The sequence below is a fragment of the Arabidopsis lyrata genome (genome assembly GCF_000004255.2).
Source record: "Arabidopsis lyrata subsp. lyrata unplaced genomic scaffold ARALYscaffold_1, whole genome shotgun sequence".
Classification (NCBI taxonomy): Eukaryota; Viridiplantae; Streptophyta; class Magnoliopsida; order Brassicales; family Brassicaceae; genus Arabidopsis; species Arabidopsis lyrata.
In genome coordinates this window covers 6,111,130-6,126,656 of record NW_003302555.1, presented here as the reverse complement: position 1 = coordinate 6,126,656, position 15,527 = coordinate 6,111,130, and the positions used below count along the sequence as shown (strand labels likewise).

The 15,527-nt window shown below is 32.3% G+C and overlaps 4 protein-coding genes and 1 long non-coding RNA gene across 9 annotated transcripts; 3 read left to right on the top strand and 2 right to left on the bottom strand.

The window, feature by feature from the left end:
- Positions 1–173: 173 nt before the first annotated feature.
- Positions 174–2,233, bottom strand: LOC9326121. 3 transcript variants are annotated; one of them, XR_002329549.1, is made up of 7 exons: positions 2,104–2,233; positions 1,911–2,003; positions 1,667–1,751; positions 1,197–1,319; positions 1,048–1,113; positions 684–947; positions 174–501 (listed from the first exon to the last, which is right to left on the bottom strand). It is a non-coding gene; the product is annotated as an uncharacterized LOC9326121 (long non-coding RNA). The 3 variants fall into 3 exon arrangements; XR_002329550.1 differs by lacking the exon at positions 174–501 and having other exon boundaries at positions 531–947; positions 1,048–1,121; XR_002329548.1 differs by lacking the exon at positions 174–501 and having other exon boundaries at positions 531–947; positions 2,104–2,232.
- Positions 2,234–2,313: 80 nt separating this feature from the next.
- LOC9328876 (E3 ubiquitin-protein ligase SP1) lies at positions 2,314–4,523 on the bottom strand. 2 transcript variants are annotated; one of them, XM_002890012.2, is made up of 9 exons: positions 4,351–4,523; positions 4,048–4,118; positions 3,905–3,957; positions 3,698–3,816; positions 3,488–3,583; positions 3,264–3,398; positions 3,111–3,176; positions 2,872–2,984; positions 2,314–2,777 (listed from the first exon to the last, which is right to left on the bottom strand). In XM_002890012.2, exons 1-9 carry the CDS (start codon positions 4,357–4,359, stop codon positions 2,507–2,509), a joined length of 933 nt encoding a protein of 310 aa, XP_002890058.1. In that variant the 5' UTR covers positions 4,360–4,523; the 3' UTR covers positions 2,314–2,506. The 2 variants fall into 2 exon arrangements, with proteins under 2 accessions (XP_002890058.1, XP_020869704.1); XM_021014045.1 differs by having other exon boundaries at positions 2,866–2,984; positions 4,351–4,520.
- Positions 4,524–8,361: 3,838 nt separating this feature from the next.
- LOC9328875 lies at positions 8,362–9,505 on the top strand. The gene is made up of 5 exons (XM_002892767.2): positions 8,362–8,541; positions 8,641–8,905; positions 8,980–9,076; positions 9,176–9,300; positions 9,389–9,505. Exons 1-5 carry the CDS (start codon positions 8,362–8,364, stop codon positions 9,502–9,504), a joined length of 783 nt encoding a protein of 260 aa, XP_002892813.1. The 3' UTR covers position 9,505.
- A 1,090-nt stretch (positions 9,506–10,595) lies between these two features.
- LOC110225386 (replication protein A 70 kDa DNA-binding subunit C-like) lies at positions 10,596–13,418 on the top strand. Of its 2 annotated transcripts, none has more exons than XM_021015004.1 (5): positions 10,596–10,831; positions 10,930–11,197; positions 11,299–11,395; positions 11,495–11,593; positions 11,959–13,418. In XM_021015004.1, exons 1-5 carry the CDS (start codon positions 10,679–10,681, stop codon positions 11,975–11,977), a joined length of 636 nt encoding a protein of 211 aa, XP_020870663.1. In that variant the 5' UTR covers positions 10,596–10,678; the 3' UTR covers positions 11,978–13,418. The 2 variants fall into 2 exon arrangements, with proteins under 2 accessions (XP_020870663.1, XP_020870662.1); XM_021015003.1 differs by having other exon boundaries at positions 11,495–11,619.
- Positions 13,419–13,514: 96 nt separating this feature from the next.
- LOC9326120 (E3 ubiquitin-protein ligase SP1) lies at positions 13,515–15,289 on the top strand. The gene is made up of 8 exons (XM_021015002.1): positions 13,515–13,662; positions 13,744–13,796; positions 13,956–14,074; positions 14,146–14,241; positions 14,325–14,462; positions 14,539–14,604; positions 14,736–14,854; positions 14,951–15,289. The coding sequence occupies exons 1-8, from the start codon at positions 13,589–13,591 to the stop codon at positions 15,180–15,182; spliced, it is 897 nt and encodes a 298-aa protein (XP_020870661.1). The 5' UTR covers positions 13,515–13,588; the 3' UTR covers positions 15,183–15,289.
- The last annotated feature ends 238 nt before the right edge of the window (positions 15,290–15,527 follow it).

The following is a 15,527-nucleotide window of genomic DNA, read 5'->3' as shown; positions in this document are numbered from 1 at the left end:
AAACCATATGGTTCTACACCAGAAACCTGATGCTAGAGCAAGTCAATAGACGTTTCCAGTAAATGTGTTAAGCATACTCGCCTTATTAAACTGATATGCTGCACACAAACCCTCATCAGCTACTAGAATGAGCCTAGTTTCAAATAAAGATTAGTAAAATTACCCATCATCCCTTGTCAAATGTCACTTACTTTCAAGAATTGGGGTTTAAAGCTTACAGACTCACTAGTCGTTACACAACCAGTCTATGTAACAAAGTATGTAAGTGTATTTATATTTGGGGCCCTCTCAATTCCAAATCCAATTTCTCTCAAAACTGACATGCAGCAACCTACAGACCTTTAACAACTTATTTCATTATCAATAAGATAGAGGCCATTGCATGAGAACCGTAAGTCATACTCGTGAAACTCTCTTCATTGTTGCTGGTGCAAAAACCAGTTAAGAATGGCACAGCACAGAACGGCTGAAACAAGTTTGTAACTTATCATGGATTAACATCTGCAACAAAACGTATAGACCACTAAGCATGATCAAAGGCAATCAATCAATGCATTTAAATAAAAAAATAGCCTCGGCCAAACAATACAAAGAGAAAAAACATTCTTACACACTTCAGCTATATACATACATGGTAGGAAGTTAAAGACAACACTCCAACAAAAAGTACAGAAAAGGAGTACCTTGACGCTCAGATTTCACATTCTTGTTTGTTAGAAGACCAGCAACGGTGTGACCATAAGTTGTCGTCTACAGAAACCCCACCATTTGACAGCCAATTCCAAAAACATCATTTGACAGTCGTTGTTGCCTTCAGATTGACACATGTTTTGAACGAATTTTGCGTTTGCTGTAGAGATCGCACTTGTTGAACACTTTCAGCCACTTCATGTTCTCTCTGTCTTCATTTTTCATCAAATGCTTGTATTCTTCTGATTTGCAAAGAGCTGCGAACAAAAATAAGACAAGAACAAGAACCCGTGGTTTTATAATCTTGACTCATTTTTTTATGATAGATTTGAGAAAATCAGTATGTCGTTCATATACCGTAGAATGGTATTGAATGATGAACAGACCGGGTGATGGTAATGTAGTTTGACTCTCCTTCAGAATCTGTGAAACTGAGTAATAGCATCAAAAAGAGATCCTTATATGCCGGTAGATTAAAACAAGTGTTGAGATTGTAATTTACTTACAAGGTAAATGTAATCATCATGTCCCCATGAGATGAATACAATGTCGAGCCCACAACTTTTGGTGTACATCTCTTACATGGTGTTGTAACTCGGATGATCATAGTATGGAGTCTGCTTGACGTACTGCATCAAGAAAACCGTGATGGAATCAAATTTCAGATGTTATAAAACTCAAAACAAAGTTTTGTGCTAAGGATCTTATATAACTTGTGGTGAACAATAGATTAATCAAAAAGTACACCCCAGTAATAGAGATAATTCATTCGAGAAATCATCAACAGCCCACCAACACAACATCACTGAATGGTTAAACAATTTGTTAATGCAATCAAAGCGAAATCTTCAGCAGGGTAATATGTTCTGATGGCTTCAGCTGTCTGAAGCAAAAGTTCGATCTGAAGTACGTCTAGTTTGGGATCACTCTCGACAATAAACTTATTCAGAATCTCATAGCATTCCCAAATGCTCACCTCAGTTTTGGTTTCGGCCAATGTGACTGACTCCGTAGAATGCCTCGACACCTCTTCTCCTCACACTCCCAGTGTCATATAAGTCCTTTATGACAATAACCAAAATATCGATTAAAGTTTTGATCTTTCAATCGATGAGCCAAGTCCAGAAATTTCTGAAGCTAAACCCGACATTATCTGGTGTGAATTGATTCGAAAGATTTTTAATAAACAAACAAATTTGGAAATTTCAGGAGAGAATTACCTGAACGTATGACCGAAGGAGCCACCATCCAATCACTACTTTCTTCTTCCTCTTTTCATTTCCCCTGATTATTATTCTCTACAATCTCATCGCCTGCATCTCCAGAAACTCAAACTCATTCACCAAACATATTGAAATTCCAAAATTCTATCACCAAATTCGACAGAACTACAAACGGGAATTTGGAATTTACATAAGCCACAATTGATGAAGGAGATCATCATCCGAAATCTACAATCAAATCATTTCAACACAAGGCCTCGACTCCTTCAGGTAAGTCCTTCTTCAATGGGAAAAATCATTTTGTCCCCTCTTTTATTTTTATTTTTTTTTATATATAATTGAAATACGGTTTGCATAGAGAGACAAATAATGGAGTTAACCGGGTAAACCTGGTCTAAAATTGAATACGAACGGTCCCGCAGATGATTTTACTACTTAGTTAATTAAGCTCGAGGCAACTGGGGCAATAATTGTAATTACAAAAGTTATGGCTCATATGTAAACATAATTAAAATATAAGGGCCACAAACTAAAAAGTTTCCTTGTATCTTGCATCACCGAGGACATGTATGCCAGTACCCCCTCCAAGCATTTCAACAATCTTTGCCTTTCACCAGAAGGAAAGCCAATCCTATAGGTAAACGACTAGCGTCTGATTCTTTTCGCTGATGGGTTCTTCCCATGTCTGATTCTTTTCGCTGATGGGTTCTTCCCCTATCTGATTTAGCCTTCTCTGATCTGTTACGCAATTCTTCTTTCTCCCACTCGAATGGTAACAACACCCTTCTTATACAATGCACACCGTACATGACGGCTAGAGCCACACCAACAGTTCCGATGATCTTGCCGAGCCCAATATAAACCCTGCAAAATTAACACAACAGTCTTTCAACAAATATGATTCATCAGCTCCCAAGTATTCTATGACAGAAACATGATGAGTGTTTCCTACTCTGACATTGACTTCAATTCAGCAACCATATTTTCAAATGAGCCCTCTCCACTGTAGACCAGAAAAGATTGTTCCTTGGGTCTTTGAATCATGACAGTCCCAGCTTTGTCTCTAACAGCCTACAATACAGAGAGGGACGAAATCAGATGTAACTTAGCTTGCACATCCCCGAAAAAACCACTATTCTTAGAGATTCCACATTTCCTGAATAAAGAAGAAACAAAAGGAACAAGGGCTTCCCATACCTCGCCAACAAAAGTCAAGTAAGTACCAATATTAAGAGCACGCCCATGACAATTATGTTTAAGCACCTAAAAAAAACATCACCTTGTTGTTTCAATCCAAGGAAAATTGTGTTCTAGGGGTCAAACAAAGAAAAAAATGAACAAACGACGAACCTTTGTGCCATCAGGTATAACAACCGTTTTCAAGAGTTCACTTGCTGGCATCTTAAATACATACTTATTTAGAATACTATTAAATCCTAGAGCATCTTGAACTCCCACTACATTCACCTGACCCGTACAGTCTTCCTAGATGTGAGAGAGGGGAATAACCAATTAAGGAGGCAGGGATAAGTTGAGGGCAAGAAATAGCAAATGAACGCTAGAATGTATCTTACTAGATACCAAGGAGTCTCCTTTTGATGTAACAGAAACGTTAGAGACTTCTCTATCAAACCACCACCTTCCAACTCGATCTTACAATCCAGTTTAGCCTGAAGTATATGTGTTATGACGCCAACAGAAAGTTAAGCACGCATGATGCAATAACACCATCAGAAAAGTAAGCGCACATAACATGAAGCCAACTTTACAAAAGCAATCTTTACCGTTTCCTCAACAAGAACACCCAAAAGACCATTGTGTTTGCAGTCGAGGGGAGCTGCGGAACCAACTCTTCCGGATACCAGAACAAGGAGATTCGTGGTGTTTTTTGCAAGCAAATCATCTGAAAAAACAAACAAGGATCATATTAATCCAAAACCAATACAGATGAAAAATAACCAGAAGTCGAATTATTAAACAGAAACATATACCTAACGATTTCAAGCCGTCCACACGGGTAATACTGCCCAAATAGTCAACTCTCCTGAGCCATCATTGCAAAAACACATTACAAATTGATTGATAAAGCGTTGTTAACATTCAAATATCGAGAAGGACTGGGAATGAGATTAACCTTTTAATTTTACGGCCAAAGAGATAACATGATGCACCAACGAATGAAAGAAAAACAGCAGATTCAACCACCTACAAAATTAAACAAGAGTGCATCACGATCGTTCCAGAGTTGATCTTAAAATAAAAATAAAAACAAAAACTAATTGGCCCTTCAAAAACACCAATCCTTCCTCAAGATGGTATCACCATAAGAAACACCAAACCTTAGACACCCTCCTAATCGGACCTTTAAAAATCCCTCTAGAAAATTATAAGATTTACTAGTTCAGAAATCCCGATATCAAAGGTAAGCGGAACTAACTGGTTCCATCGCGAGGTCGGAGTTGTCTCCGCGTGATCTAGCTCCGCGAGTCGCACCGGAGAGAACGGCAGCGATGAACCCTAGTCTCTCAAACGACTTCGTTTGGGACAACGAAAACGACCAAGTTCACTCTGCTGACAATAAAAGGCCCACAATTTTGTTTTAGGGATATATTCGACGATTCAATCTTTATTAGATACTAGATTAGTACTCATGTATTTATCGATAAATGCTTTTTTTTTTGCAAATTTTATGTTAAATTTCAATTGAATCAATTATGAATCTATGCTAGATATTATTAAATATTTCAAATTGAAATCTTAAAAATATATACTTCTAAGTACACTTATAATAAAGTTGTTTTAGTAATAAACAACTAAAATGATCTGAGTTAGTTTTAGAATACAAATTTTATATTTACTTTATTTTATTTAGCTTTATAATTTAACTAAAGAAAATTTGAAATATATTTTGAAGAATAATTTGGCAACCAAAACATCTTGCTACTAATATCATAGTCAACTTACTTTTTTTTTTTGTGGACAAAAGTCAACTTATTTTAACTTTAAATAAACTATAATTTTGGTAAAATAGTTTTACTAACCTACCCGGATTGGTTTCACTTTCACAATTCTTTTAGATATAGAATTTAGAAAACACAAACTTTTTTTTACAAATTATACTATTTTGTTTTCTAAACTCTAGTGAATTTTCATGGATTTTTGTTGATATTTTCTTAAGACTATTTAGTTTATTTGTTTTATTTTATTTCAATGCTAATTTTTTTTTTTTTTGGTTCACTAAACTAAACAAAAATTATATATCTCACCCTCACGAGATATGGGTTTGTAATATTGTCACATATCATTATTGTAGTAAAACTGATGAATGTAGATTGTTTTTTTTTTTTTTTTTTATGTTAACGGATGAATTATGAAACTGTTTGGAGAATGTAATTGTAGTAGGATTTGACCCGCGGTACACCGCGGAGTAAATATATATACAGTAAAACCTCTATAAATTAATAATGTTGGAACCAAAAAATTTTATTAATTTAGAGAGGTATTAATTTATCGATAAATTAATAATTATTAATTTATAGAGAGATTTTAATAATTTTGTAATTTCTTAAAAAAATTTCTATCTAAAAATAATTTTTTTCTTTATAAAAAAATATTATTTACAAACTAATTACAAATAGAGAAACAATTATTAAGTTTAAAAACAACAGAAACTTTTTTCGAATAATAGAGTCATATTTCATCAAATTTTTTACATATAATATTTTAAATATATATTATAGTAATTCATATATAATATATATAAATTTATATAATGTATAGATTGATATATATATATATATATTGATAAGTTAATACAATTATTAATTTATGATATAGATGGGACCATATGTTTACATGAGATTTTTAAAAAATACATTATCTTATTAATTTATCGATTTATGTCATATTTTACACTGGTCCCAACTCGGGATCGGAAGAATTTATTAATTTAGAGAAATTATTAATTTATAGAGTATTAATTTACAGAGGTTTTACTGTATTTGTTATAAACTTATGATATTGTTGTATTAATTTTGTATGTTTTCTTGGTATAAACTTATATTTGTTTTGTTAATATTATTTGTTTTGTTTAGTGCTTAAGATTTTATAATTGTATTTTGATTGTTAAATGTAGGACTTCACCCGTGGTATATCGTCTCATATTAATATTGATCTAACCCTGTACCACCATATAATCATGTCTCGTGAAATTAAACATCATTTTGTTATTGTTTTTCTAATAAAACTTTTATATAAAACATATAAGTCGAGTCAATTTTAATTTTTTTAATTTTAAATGGTTACCATATATATTTTAAATTTTTATAGATTTCAAATATTATTAATATTATAAACGTTTATAGAACTAAAATATTAGAAATATTCTAAAAGTTTTATAAAGTTAAAATATTTATAATCTTTAAACTTCTTATAAAGTAAAATATTTATATATCACATGACATAATAACAATATTACAAAATTAACTGACTTCTTTATTCTTATCATTTTATAAATATTTATATGTCACATGACATAATAACAATATTAAAAAATTAATTGACTTCTTTTAAGTGCTAATTATTACTTAAAAAGTTTCAAATATGCAATTGTTTTATCAACGAATCATTTCACAGTGGATTGTTTATAGATGGAAATGGATTAAAGCTTGTAATGCCATATAGAACAAACATGTATGATCAACACAAAAATCTATACTAGTATAATCGCAGCACTTTTTGTGACGGGTGGGTAAAAAAGCTTTCGGGTATATCGGATATCCGACCCATTTTAAAATTTCCTTCACAAAAAATTTGTTGGGTCGGGTTATATTTAACCCAACTCATACACCGGATATTCAATATTTAATAATTTATATTTTTAGAAGATTTGATTAAGATTTATAATTATGATTCTCCTATCATCTTTGTTTGATTTGTTTTTAACTGTTTTGAATCATCATATAATACATAAAGTAAAAAAAAAAATCAATTTTTTTTTCTGCATATACTGTGATTCGAAATTTTAAAAACGGACATATATTATCCAATTGACGAAAATGTGTGTTCAACGTTCTACATCGATTAAAATATTTAGACAATGATTCAGAATCATATCATAAATAAGAACATTAATAAAATAAATGAGTTTTTTGGCGGGATGGGTTTGGCGGGACGGGTTTTTGAATCAACAATAATAAAAAGATTAAAATATCATTAATCCGCCGCTTCAATACGGATTTAATCCTTATTTTTTTTTAATACAAATCACAGGACGGGTTAAGAAATTACGGAACGGGTTATATTTCGGAAATGATTTATATGGCGGACGATTTTGAATCAATATTTATATACCGTTTTAATACGGGTTAAATCCTCAGTTTATTAATAATTATCTCGTGGACTCGTGGTATACCGTTACTTAATAACAATTGTAAACTATAATATAAATAAATATGTTATAAGGAGATACAATTTACAAAATATTTTTATACTAACTTTAAAATTAAATCATCCCGCGGTGTACCGCGGGTTAAAATCTAGTAAGAGATATACAAAAAGATGAATCATTTCACATAGGATTGTTTTTAGATTAACGAAAGTATACTATCTCACAATAACTTTGATAATGAGTTTGAAAATTCATGGAATAATAAAGATGAGATCTATATATAATAATATTTGAGAAGTGTTTTTGCTTATGTGTCGGCCTCACAGCTCTTGTTGAGCCCTTGCTTTTGTGTGATTACTTAAATGCCCTTTATTAAATTCGAATATTAATTAGTTATTTTATTAAATTAAATTATAGCATTTTTACTTTTATACGATAATGTTTATATAGCATTTTTACTTTTATACGATAATGTTTACATATTCGCAACAAAATTTACATATATCCCACTACTTTTATACGATAATGTTTACATATTCGCAACAAAATTTACATATATCCCATAATAAACTTATTAATCTGTAGCGATATGGTCATATTCCTTATTGTAGACATACGAATGATAGTTACCTTTTTATTATAAACCCTAAAATGATAAATCCCCTTAATTGTCTATCAAGCTAACACCGAATATGTATTAAATACTTTTTGTTACCATTTACACGCGGTTGGTGATATATATGCATGTATTATCGCTGTATAGAGATAACGTAGAATATCTCTCGACCAATGGCGTGATGGTTGTTTAGTATCCACGTATCAAAAAATATTAAAAATATATATTTTATTATGATAAATGTAATATACTCTAATTTATATACTTTTCGAAAAATAAGAGATACAATATACTGCCCAGAAAAAAGGCAAATATATTGAATAGTCTAAAATATCCTGTATTGTTTAACATTCTTGTATATATATCAAGGCACGTTCGGTGCTGTCTCATAAGTTAACCTAATTCGCAAGATTTTCTCTACTCTTCCTTTTTTATCAATCTATATGGCGCACTTACTATCGAATGCAGTCCGTAATTCTTTCAACACGAAGGTCGCGTACACCGACGTTTCTTCGTTGAATCCTTTTGTCCATGAATGGAGGCTCCGAGTAAAGATACTAAGGAAGTTCGTGCGATGTTTTGGTAATCATAACACCGTGGATCTAATATTAGTTGATGAAAAGGTAATGTCTGATTACATATCTAAATAGACCGTTCGACGTGTACAGAAATAAACGATTTAGTTAGCTTATATGTATAAATTTATATTATTTTGATTATAGGGCCAGAAGATACATGCTGTTATTGACGGTGATTATATCGATCGGGTGTGTCGAAGGATTACCGTAGGAGATTGGATCAGTCTTCGAGGTTTTAAGCTGACTTTGGCTTTGTATCCTTTTAGACCTGTTCCACATCGATTCATGCTTAGGTGGCAAGATACGACTGTTATGAAGAAAATATCACCTGTTAGCTCCAATAATTTTTTTTCGTTTGCATCTTTTGACGATGTGAATAGTGGTATTTTAGATCCAGCCGTCTGCGTTGGTAAGTTTGTAGATCATGTTTATCTAATATCTCGATAAAATAGTTATTAATGACCTATCTATGTATTTGTTAAGATCTGATTGGCGAAATCATTAAAGTTGGAAACCCTAAGGAAGATGGTGGTCCTAATAATGACTGGAACGAGATATATTTCCAGCTTCAAGATAAAACGTATGTTGTGTCCTATTCTATATATACGTATACATTCGTTATATACTAAAACTATATATTATATTTGACTCACATTGAGTATTTGACATAATAATGCAGGGATAATATTCTGCAATGTAGGTTACCAAAAGACTATGCCAACGATTTCTTTAACAAATGGAGGCATTGCACCGATGATATTTTGATATGCATCATGCGTTTTGCTAAACTTGAAGTTAATTCTGGTATGTATATATGTTGATTTTCGTTGGTTACTTATGTTTTTTGCATGCTTGTCTTTTAATTGTATTTGGTTTATTTTTAACGATATAGGTTCGTGGTTGGCGACTTCTGCGTATACATGCACGGAGATTATGATAAATTTTCCTTGCCAAGAGGTTACTGATATGAAGCATGCAGTATTGACAAGGGAATGCATGCAGCGTTGATTACCTCTAACTAATTGTGTTATATTTGGTTTTTTTTTTTTTTTTTTATGTGTTTTTATTAGGTCACTTGAGGTATTCGATTTATTATATTTGGAACATTTGTTATAATTATGCCTCCTTTTACGTCCCATGTGGTTTAAATTAAGAGTATGATAATTTCATATTAGCATATGCGTTGGTCTTATGATATTTCTATATTAATTATAGTTGAACATGTTAGTTGATATTAACTACGTATAGTCGATTGCTTCAATTGTTGATCCGTAAAAAACAACAAAATAAAAATTAATAGAAAATAAATGCCCAAGCTTATAAGATTGTCTTTCGTCCTAACATGTGTTAGGTTAGACCTATCATCATATCAAAGTAACGTCAAAAAGGCCGTTATTGTTTTATTATTATGATATAATACATGTCATATTCCGGTATTTATTATTATAAGATAGTACCCGCAATATTCCGTACACCGGCTTTGTAACTTTATAGGTTAATACAGTATTAGTTTATTGTTAAACTTAGTGCTTAACTTCAATTGCACGTAATACTAAGATTATTGTAAAATACTCGATAACGTATATAAATTTCAGTGTTTTTGGAAAATATATCTTGAATTATTTATAATACAATCCCCGCAATATTCCGGTATTTATTATTAAAAGGGACACGCAATATACCCGCTAGATCCCGTATACCGACTTGGTAAAATTATAGATTAACTACAATATTATTTTATTGATTCTTTTCATGCTTAACTTGATTTGTACGTAATATTAAAATTATTGTTAAATAATCGATGATTTTTTGATAAGTTTAAATAATCGATGATGGATATAAATCTAACGATTTTGTAATATATCTTAAATTATTTATAAGAATTTGTTAATATTCCGATATAGTCGAATCTTTTAGGACAATATCTCACGATTTTGTAATATATCTTAAATTATTTATAAGAATTTGTTAATATTCCGATATAGTCAAATCTTTTAGGACAATATCCATAAATATAACACATAACTTATAGTAAATCTCCTAAAATTATTTGGAAATGTTCCGAGCCCAGCACCTCTATATATAAGATACGATTTTGTCACATCAACCGTAAACAGTTGTGTTGCACCTTTACGATAATACTAATTAAACCGCAGCGTCGTAGTTTTGTTTACCTAACGTCATGTTTGAACAAAACGTCAGTACTTTCGTTTTCCTCGACGAGATCGATCCCGCAGCTCAGAGATACAAAATCAAAGTTCAAATCGTTAAGTTATGGAGGGGGTTTCAAAAGGAAACCGGTAGTGCCATCGAGATGGTCTTGATTGATGAGAAGGTACTCACCGTCATGTTGATATAGTTTATTACTTTGTTATACGTTTGTTTTTATTATAACAATTTATATCATTGAATTTTAAATTTATTTGTTTGTAGGGTACTAGGATGCATGCAACGGTTGAAGATAAGCTGATGAACAAATTCAAATCTGATCTAAAGGAAGATCAATCGATCTTGGTGGACACTTTTCAGTTGGTCAATAATGGTTTTGAATATAAAACGAGTCCTCACTCATTCAAAATAAGTTTCTTTCGTACAACCAGCGTAACGATCTGCGACGATTTCCCAAACGACGTTCCTGAAAAATATTTTGTTGATTTTCTGAAAATATTGGCCGGTGTGTTAGATTCTAAAACCTTGGTTGGTGAGTTCCCTATACTCTATGAAAGTATCAAAAATATTATTACTTAGTATATTTAACGTTTACCGGGTAAGTTAACGTATGTTCTCCCTTTTGTTTTGAAGATGTGATTGGTCATATAGTCAACATTGGTCCACTTGAAGATATTATGATCAGAGGAAGGAGTACTACTAAACTCGATGTTGAGCTCCGTGATACCAAGTACGGTGTACTTTTTTAAATATTCATGATACATCTTGGTGTTTAATTTTGTGTTATTAGTATGTGAAACCTATTGATATAATCTGCTGTGTTATTCAGCGATGCGAGATTATTATGTACTTTCTGGGGGAAATATGCGGATCAGGTTAGCACATATGCTGCAGAGCATAGCGCGGACATGATAGTGTGTGTCGTAAGGTTTGCACAGATCAAGGAGTTTCGAGGTTTATTCCACTTTTTATATTATGAAATCTCTATATAAATCACATGCATATCTTTGATCGTTTTGTGACCTAGATACACAAGTTTAAAATTTTAATTGTTGATAATATGTTCAGTAAAACCAAAATTGGTTTGCTAATGGCTCGAGGTCGTGTTTGTATTGGACAAATCGATCACCTCCATTATGATGATTGATGATAGCCTAGACATCTTTTGTTTGTCTTTTTTTGCATGGTCTGCATGGACTGATATAACGTGATACCGTTCAGTTTGATATTTATATGTTTATTTGTTCTAGATCCTTATGTGATAACTATGCTGTATTTTTTATTGCTTGGCAGGAAACCGGAGTATTTCTAATTCGTATAATTCCACCAGGATTCTTCTTGATCCACAGACCAAAGTCGCTCATGAATTCCGATCCAAGTATTAATTTATTTTTATGTCATTATTATATTTATATACTAATTTGTACCAATAATATTGGTTTGTTTATTATAGATTATATTTATTATATATAGATCAAACTTCATAGATTTTAATTCTGATATACTACTTGTCACAATCAATAATTGTCCATAACTTATAACCTTACATGATTAAATCTGGTCTTAATTAACATACAACCCCGCGCAGGGCGCGGGGACCTCCCCTAGTACTTAGTAAAGGCGAGATAAACTCAGATTTGGATTCTTTAACAACCTTGCATTTGCATTGACTTACCTACATTGAGTCTATTAGAAGACAAATTGGGCAGTCATGGTATTGTTAAAGGTTTGTTTGCTAGTGAAAAGATATAACTTCATATGATTAGGTGTGTTTTCTTTCTTGCTGAAAGGTTATTTATATAGTTCCTTGGTCATGATAGAATTAGGTATGATCATATATTCTTACGATTTTATTGGGCAAGCAAAAATCTTTGAAAATATGACAATTATGTATTAACGCATGATTTAGTAGTTAGTTATGGAATATCCCATTTAATTCTCGTCAATCAGTATTAATTAGTTTTTATTTCGTTTATTATTATTATTTTGAATTCGATTTCCTTGACTATACTAAAATGGGATATTACCAAAATTGTTTATGTTAGCATTAATTATTCGTTAGCGTAATCAAGGAAAATCTAAACTAATTTCATTTAATTGTTTTGAAGGGTATTAAATCATTAGAGTTGTTTTGGAAAATTGGGTGAGAAGATATTTGTGAATATCCAATATATTGAAATAGAATTAAAATCTCAAAAAAGGAAGGATCCGACTGAAATAATATTTGGATCAAAATCACCAAAAAAGGAAGGATCCGATTCAATTATTCCGGGTCAAAAATTAAAAAAACCCGAACCGATTGGAATGAGCAAATTTGTACTTCAAAAATGTTAAGTAGATAATAGCCCATTAGCTTTCTTCATAGAAGATGCAATTGTTGTTGTTTTTTTTGTTGGTCTTTTTTAATTTTTAAAGATAAAATTTAAGAATTTCATGGATATTGAAAGTTGTGTCTTATGAGTAAAATTAAGAGAACCCATATCCCAATAACAAGATATTCTAATACTAGAATTGTAAAATCAAAGATAACTAGAATAACAAGAGATTGTGGATAGAGTCAATGATAACTAAACAGTTGATTTTACTAAAATGTAAGAATCTGTTAACCTATAACAGTTGAATCTGAAAATTAAAAATTCATCAACATAATAACTAAATAACATATAACAACATCCTCTTAGAAAACTCGTAAGTTTGATCTTTGCAATTAATAAAAAAAAAGTAAGACAAATGAAAGTAAAACGGTAACGTTTCGGTCTAGTAAGGAAAATTAGAATCCGGTTAGCCTGTCTGGCCCAACCGAATAGGCTTTTTTCTCCCAATCGATCTATATTTATGTTAAGCCACGGTAGTTGTATTTTCCTCGGACAGTTTGTACTTTCATCTTACTTTTGTCAGGTAATAAGATCTATCAGCGGAGAAAATGTTTGAATTTGTTTTTCTGTGTTTGGGCAGTGCTGCTGCCGTGATATACCTCGGCGGCTACGAGATTAAACGGTTCGTCGCCTCCGACTTATCAGATCTTTTTCTGATTATATAAGATTTTTGGAATCGATTCTTCTTCTCTTAACGGTGCAGGAAGGCTGAGTATCTCAAGAGTGCCACCCGCGTGAAAGATTTGAGAGGGCTGAGTATGTTTTCCGTTCAATTATCTAAAGTCTGATTACTTTTTTACTTTTTTTCTGAGTTTGTTTTGGATTCGAACCGATGATCCAATATTTTTTTTGATTTCTGGAATCAATTTTTTTGGTTAGGAAGCCATGTATGCTTAACAATCTATTTATGTTTAGGTGAATTGCTTGAAAACAAGACTAAACCGCTGGTTGTTGCGATATCCGGAAGAGTTGGCTCTAGTAGGCCTTTAAAATGCGAACATAGTGGCATTTGGGGTGTTTTTATGGAGGAAAAGGTAAGATCGTTTTTGTGAATTTGGGCATCATGTGAGCTTAATCTCTGTTGGAATCATAACAATTTTTTTAGGCCAAACTTGTTTTTGGGACGAGGTCTTTACATGGTGGTTTGATGCGCCATTCTGCAGAGTTTCTATTAAAACATAAGGAGGTTCCTTGGTTCCTGGTACCATATTTCCATCTGCTAGCTCTCGCTCACAGACTTTAGCCTGCCTTCTTAACTGGTTATTTCTCTCTCCCATATTATAGGAAGACAGTACTGGCCGGATAAATGTAGTTGGAGCCAGATTTGCCGAGGGTTTTTATGATAATCTAAAAGAGTTTGTGTTTGTCGAGCCCGCGAGTGAACTCATCAAAAAGTTTGTTAAACCCGAAGGCTTCGTCAAGGTTCTTCATTCCTTCCTTATCTTTGCTTTCTATAGTTTTCTCAGGTTGAAGCAACGGGGCTATGTTTTTTCTGTAGATTCTTGAACACAATTGCTTTGAGCGTGTTCATGAGCTTGGTAAGCCATTGACTATTGTTGGTGAGGTAAATCAAAATCCATATTCCTTTTTTGGGTTCTTCTTTATTATTTCGTCATGATTCACTTGTAAGTTACTGGATTAAGATTTCAGTTTTGCGGAGGATAGCTTTTCAATGTTTCTCTCTGTATTTTATAGGCTGTCAAATACAGCAATGGAGCTCTCGTGATCAAAAGACCCACAGATGGATCTTTTATGTTCTTTGATGGATATAGTTCTGTTGATAAAATGATTTCCCTTTTGGAATCACAATCTCAGTACGTAAAAAAACTCTTTTCACTTGCTATTATGTTACTTATGAGTTTAAGACTATATGAATTAAAATTGGTAACATGTTTGCTATTGTTTTGCAGGGCTCTAGTATATTTCTCCATAGCCTTAACAGCTGTTGGGACACTTGTATATGCCTCGTACGTGATGCCTTTAATAAAAAAGTCTTGGTTCCTAGATAAATCAGACACTACAGCCGGCCAGAGAGCAGAAACGGAGACCAAGCACAACTCGATGGGCAAGGCTCAGAGCAATTATGCTTTTGGGCTCTGTTTTACCTGTATGATCTTAATTTTGTTATTGGACACAAAATAAAGCTGCTTTACCTTCCAGTGTTATGGCGGAAATGTTTCTGTATCAAATGTATTTTTATATAATCTAATAATGTCTACTTTATTTGCTATCAAATTCAGTTTTAGGCTTTTAACAAGAAAATTGTTCTTGTTTGTTGTGAGCATCTCTGTTTATAAGATTACATTCGGGTTTTAACCAATTGTCTTTTGATTTTTTGTGAAGCTGCTATAGTTGTTTGTCACCTTTGTGCTAGCTACATTTTCAGATGCAGCAAATTTCAATTACAAGCAAACAGGCTTTATGATGATAGTCAAATCAACGTTTTCTGCTTTGAACAACTTGGGATTAAGACAAAGAACAGACATC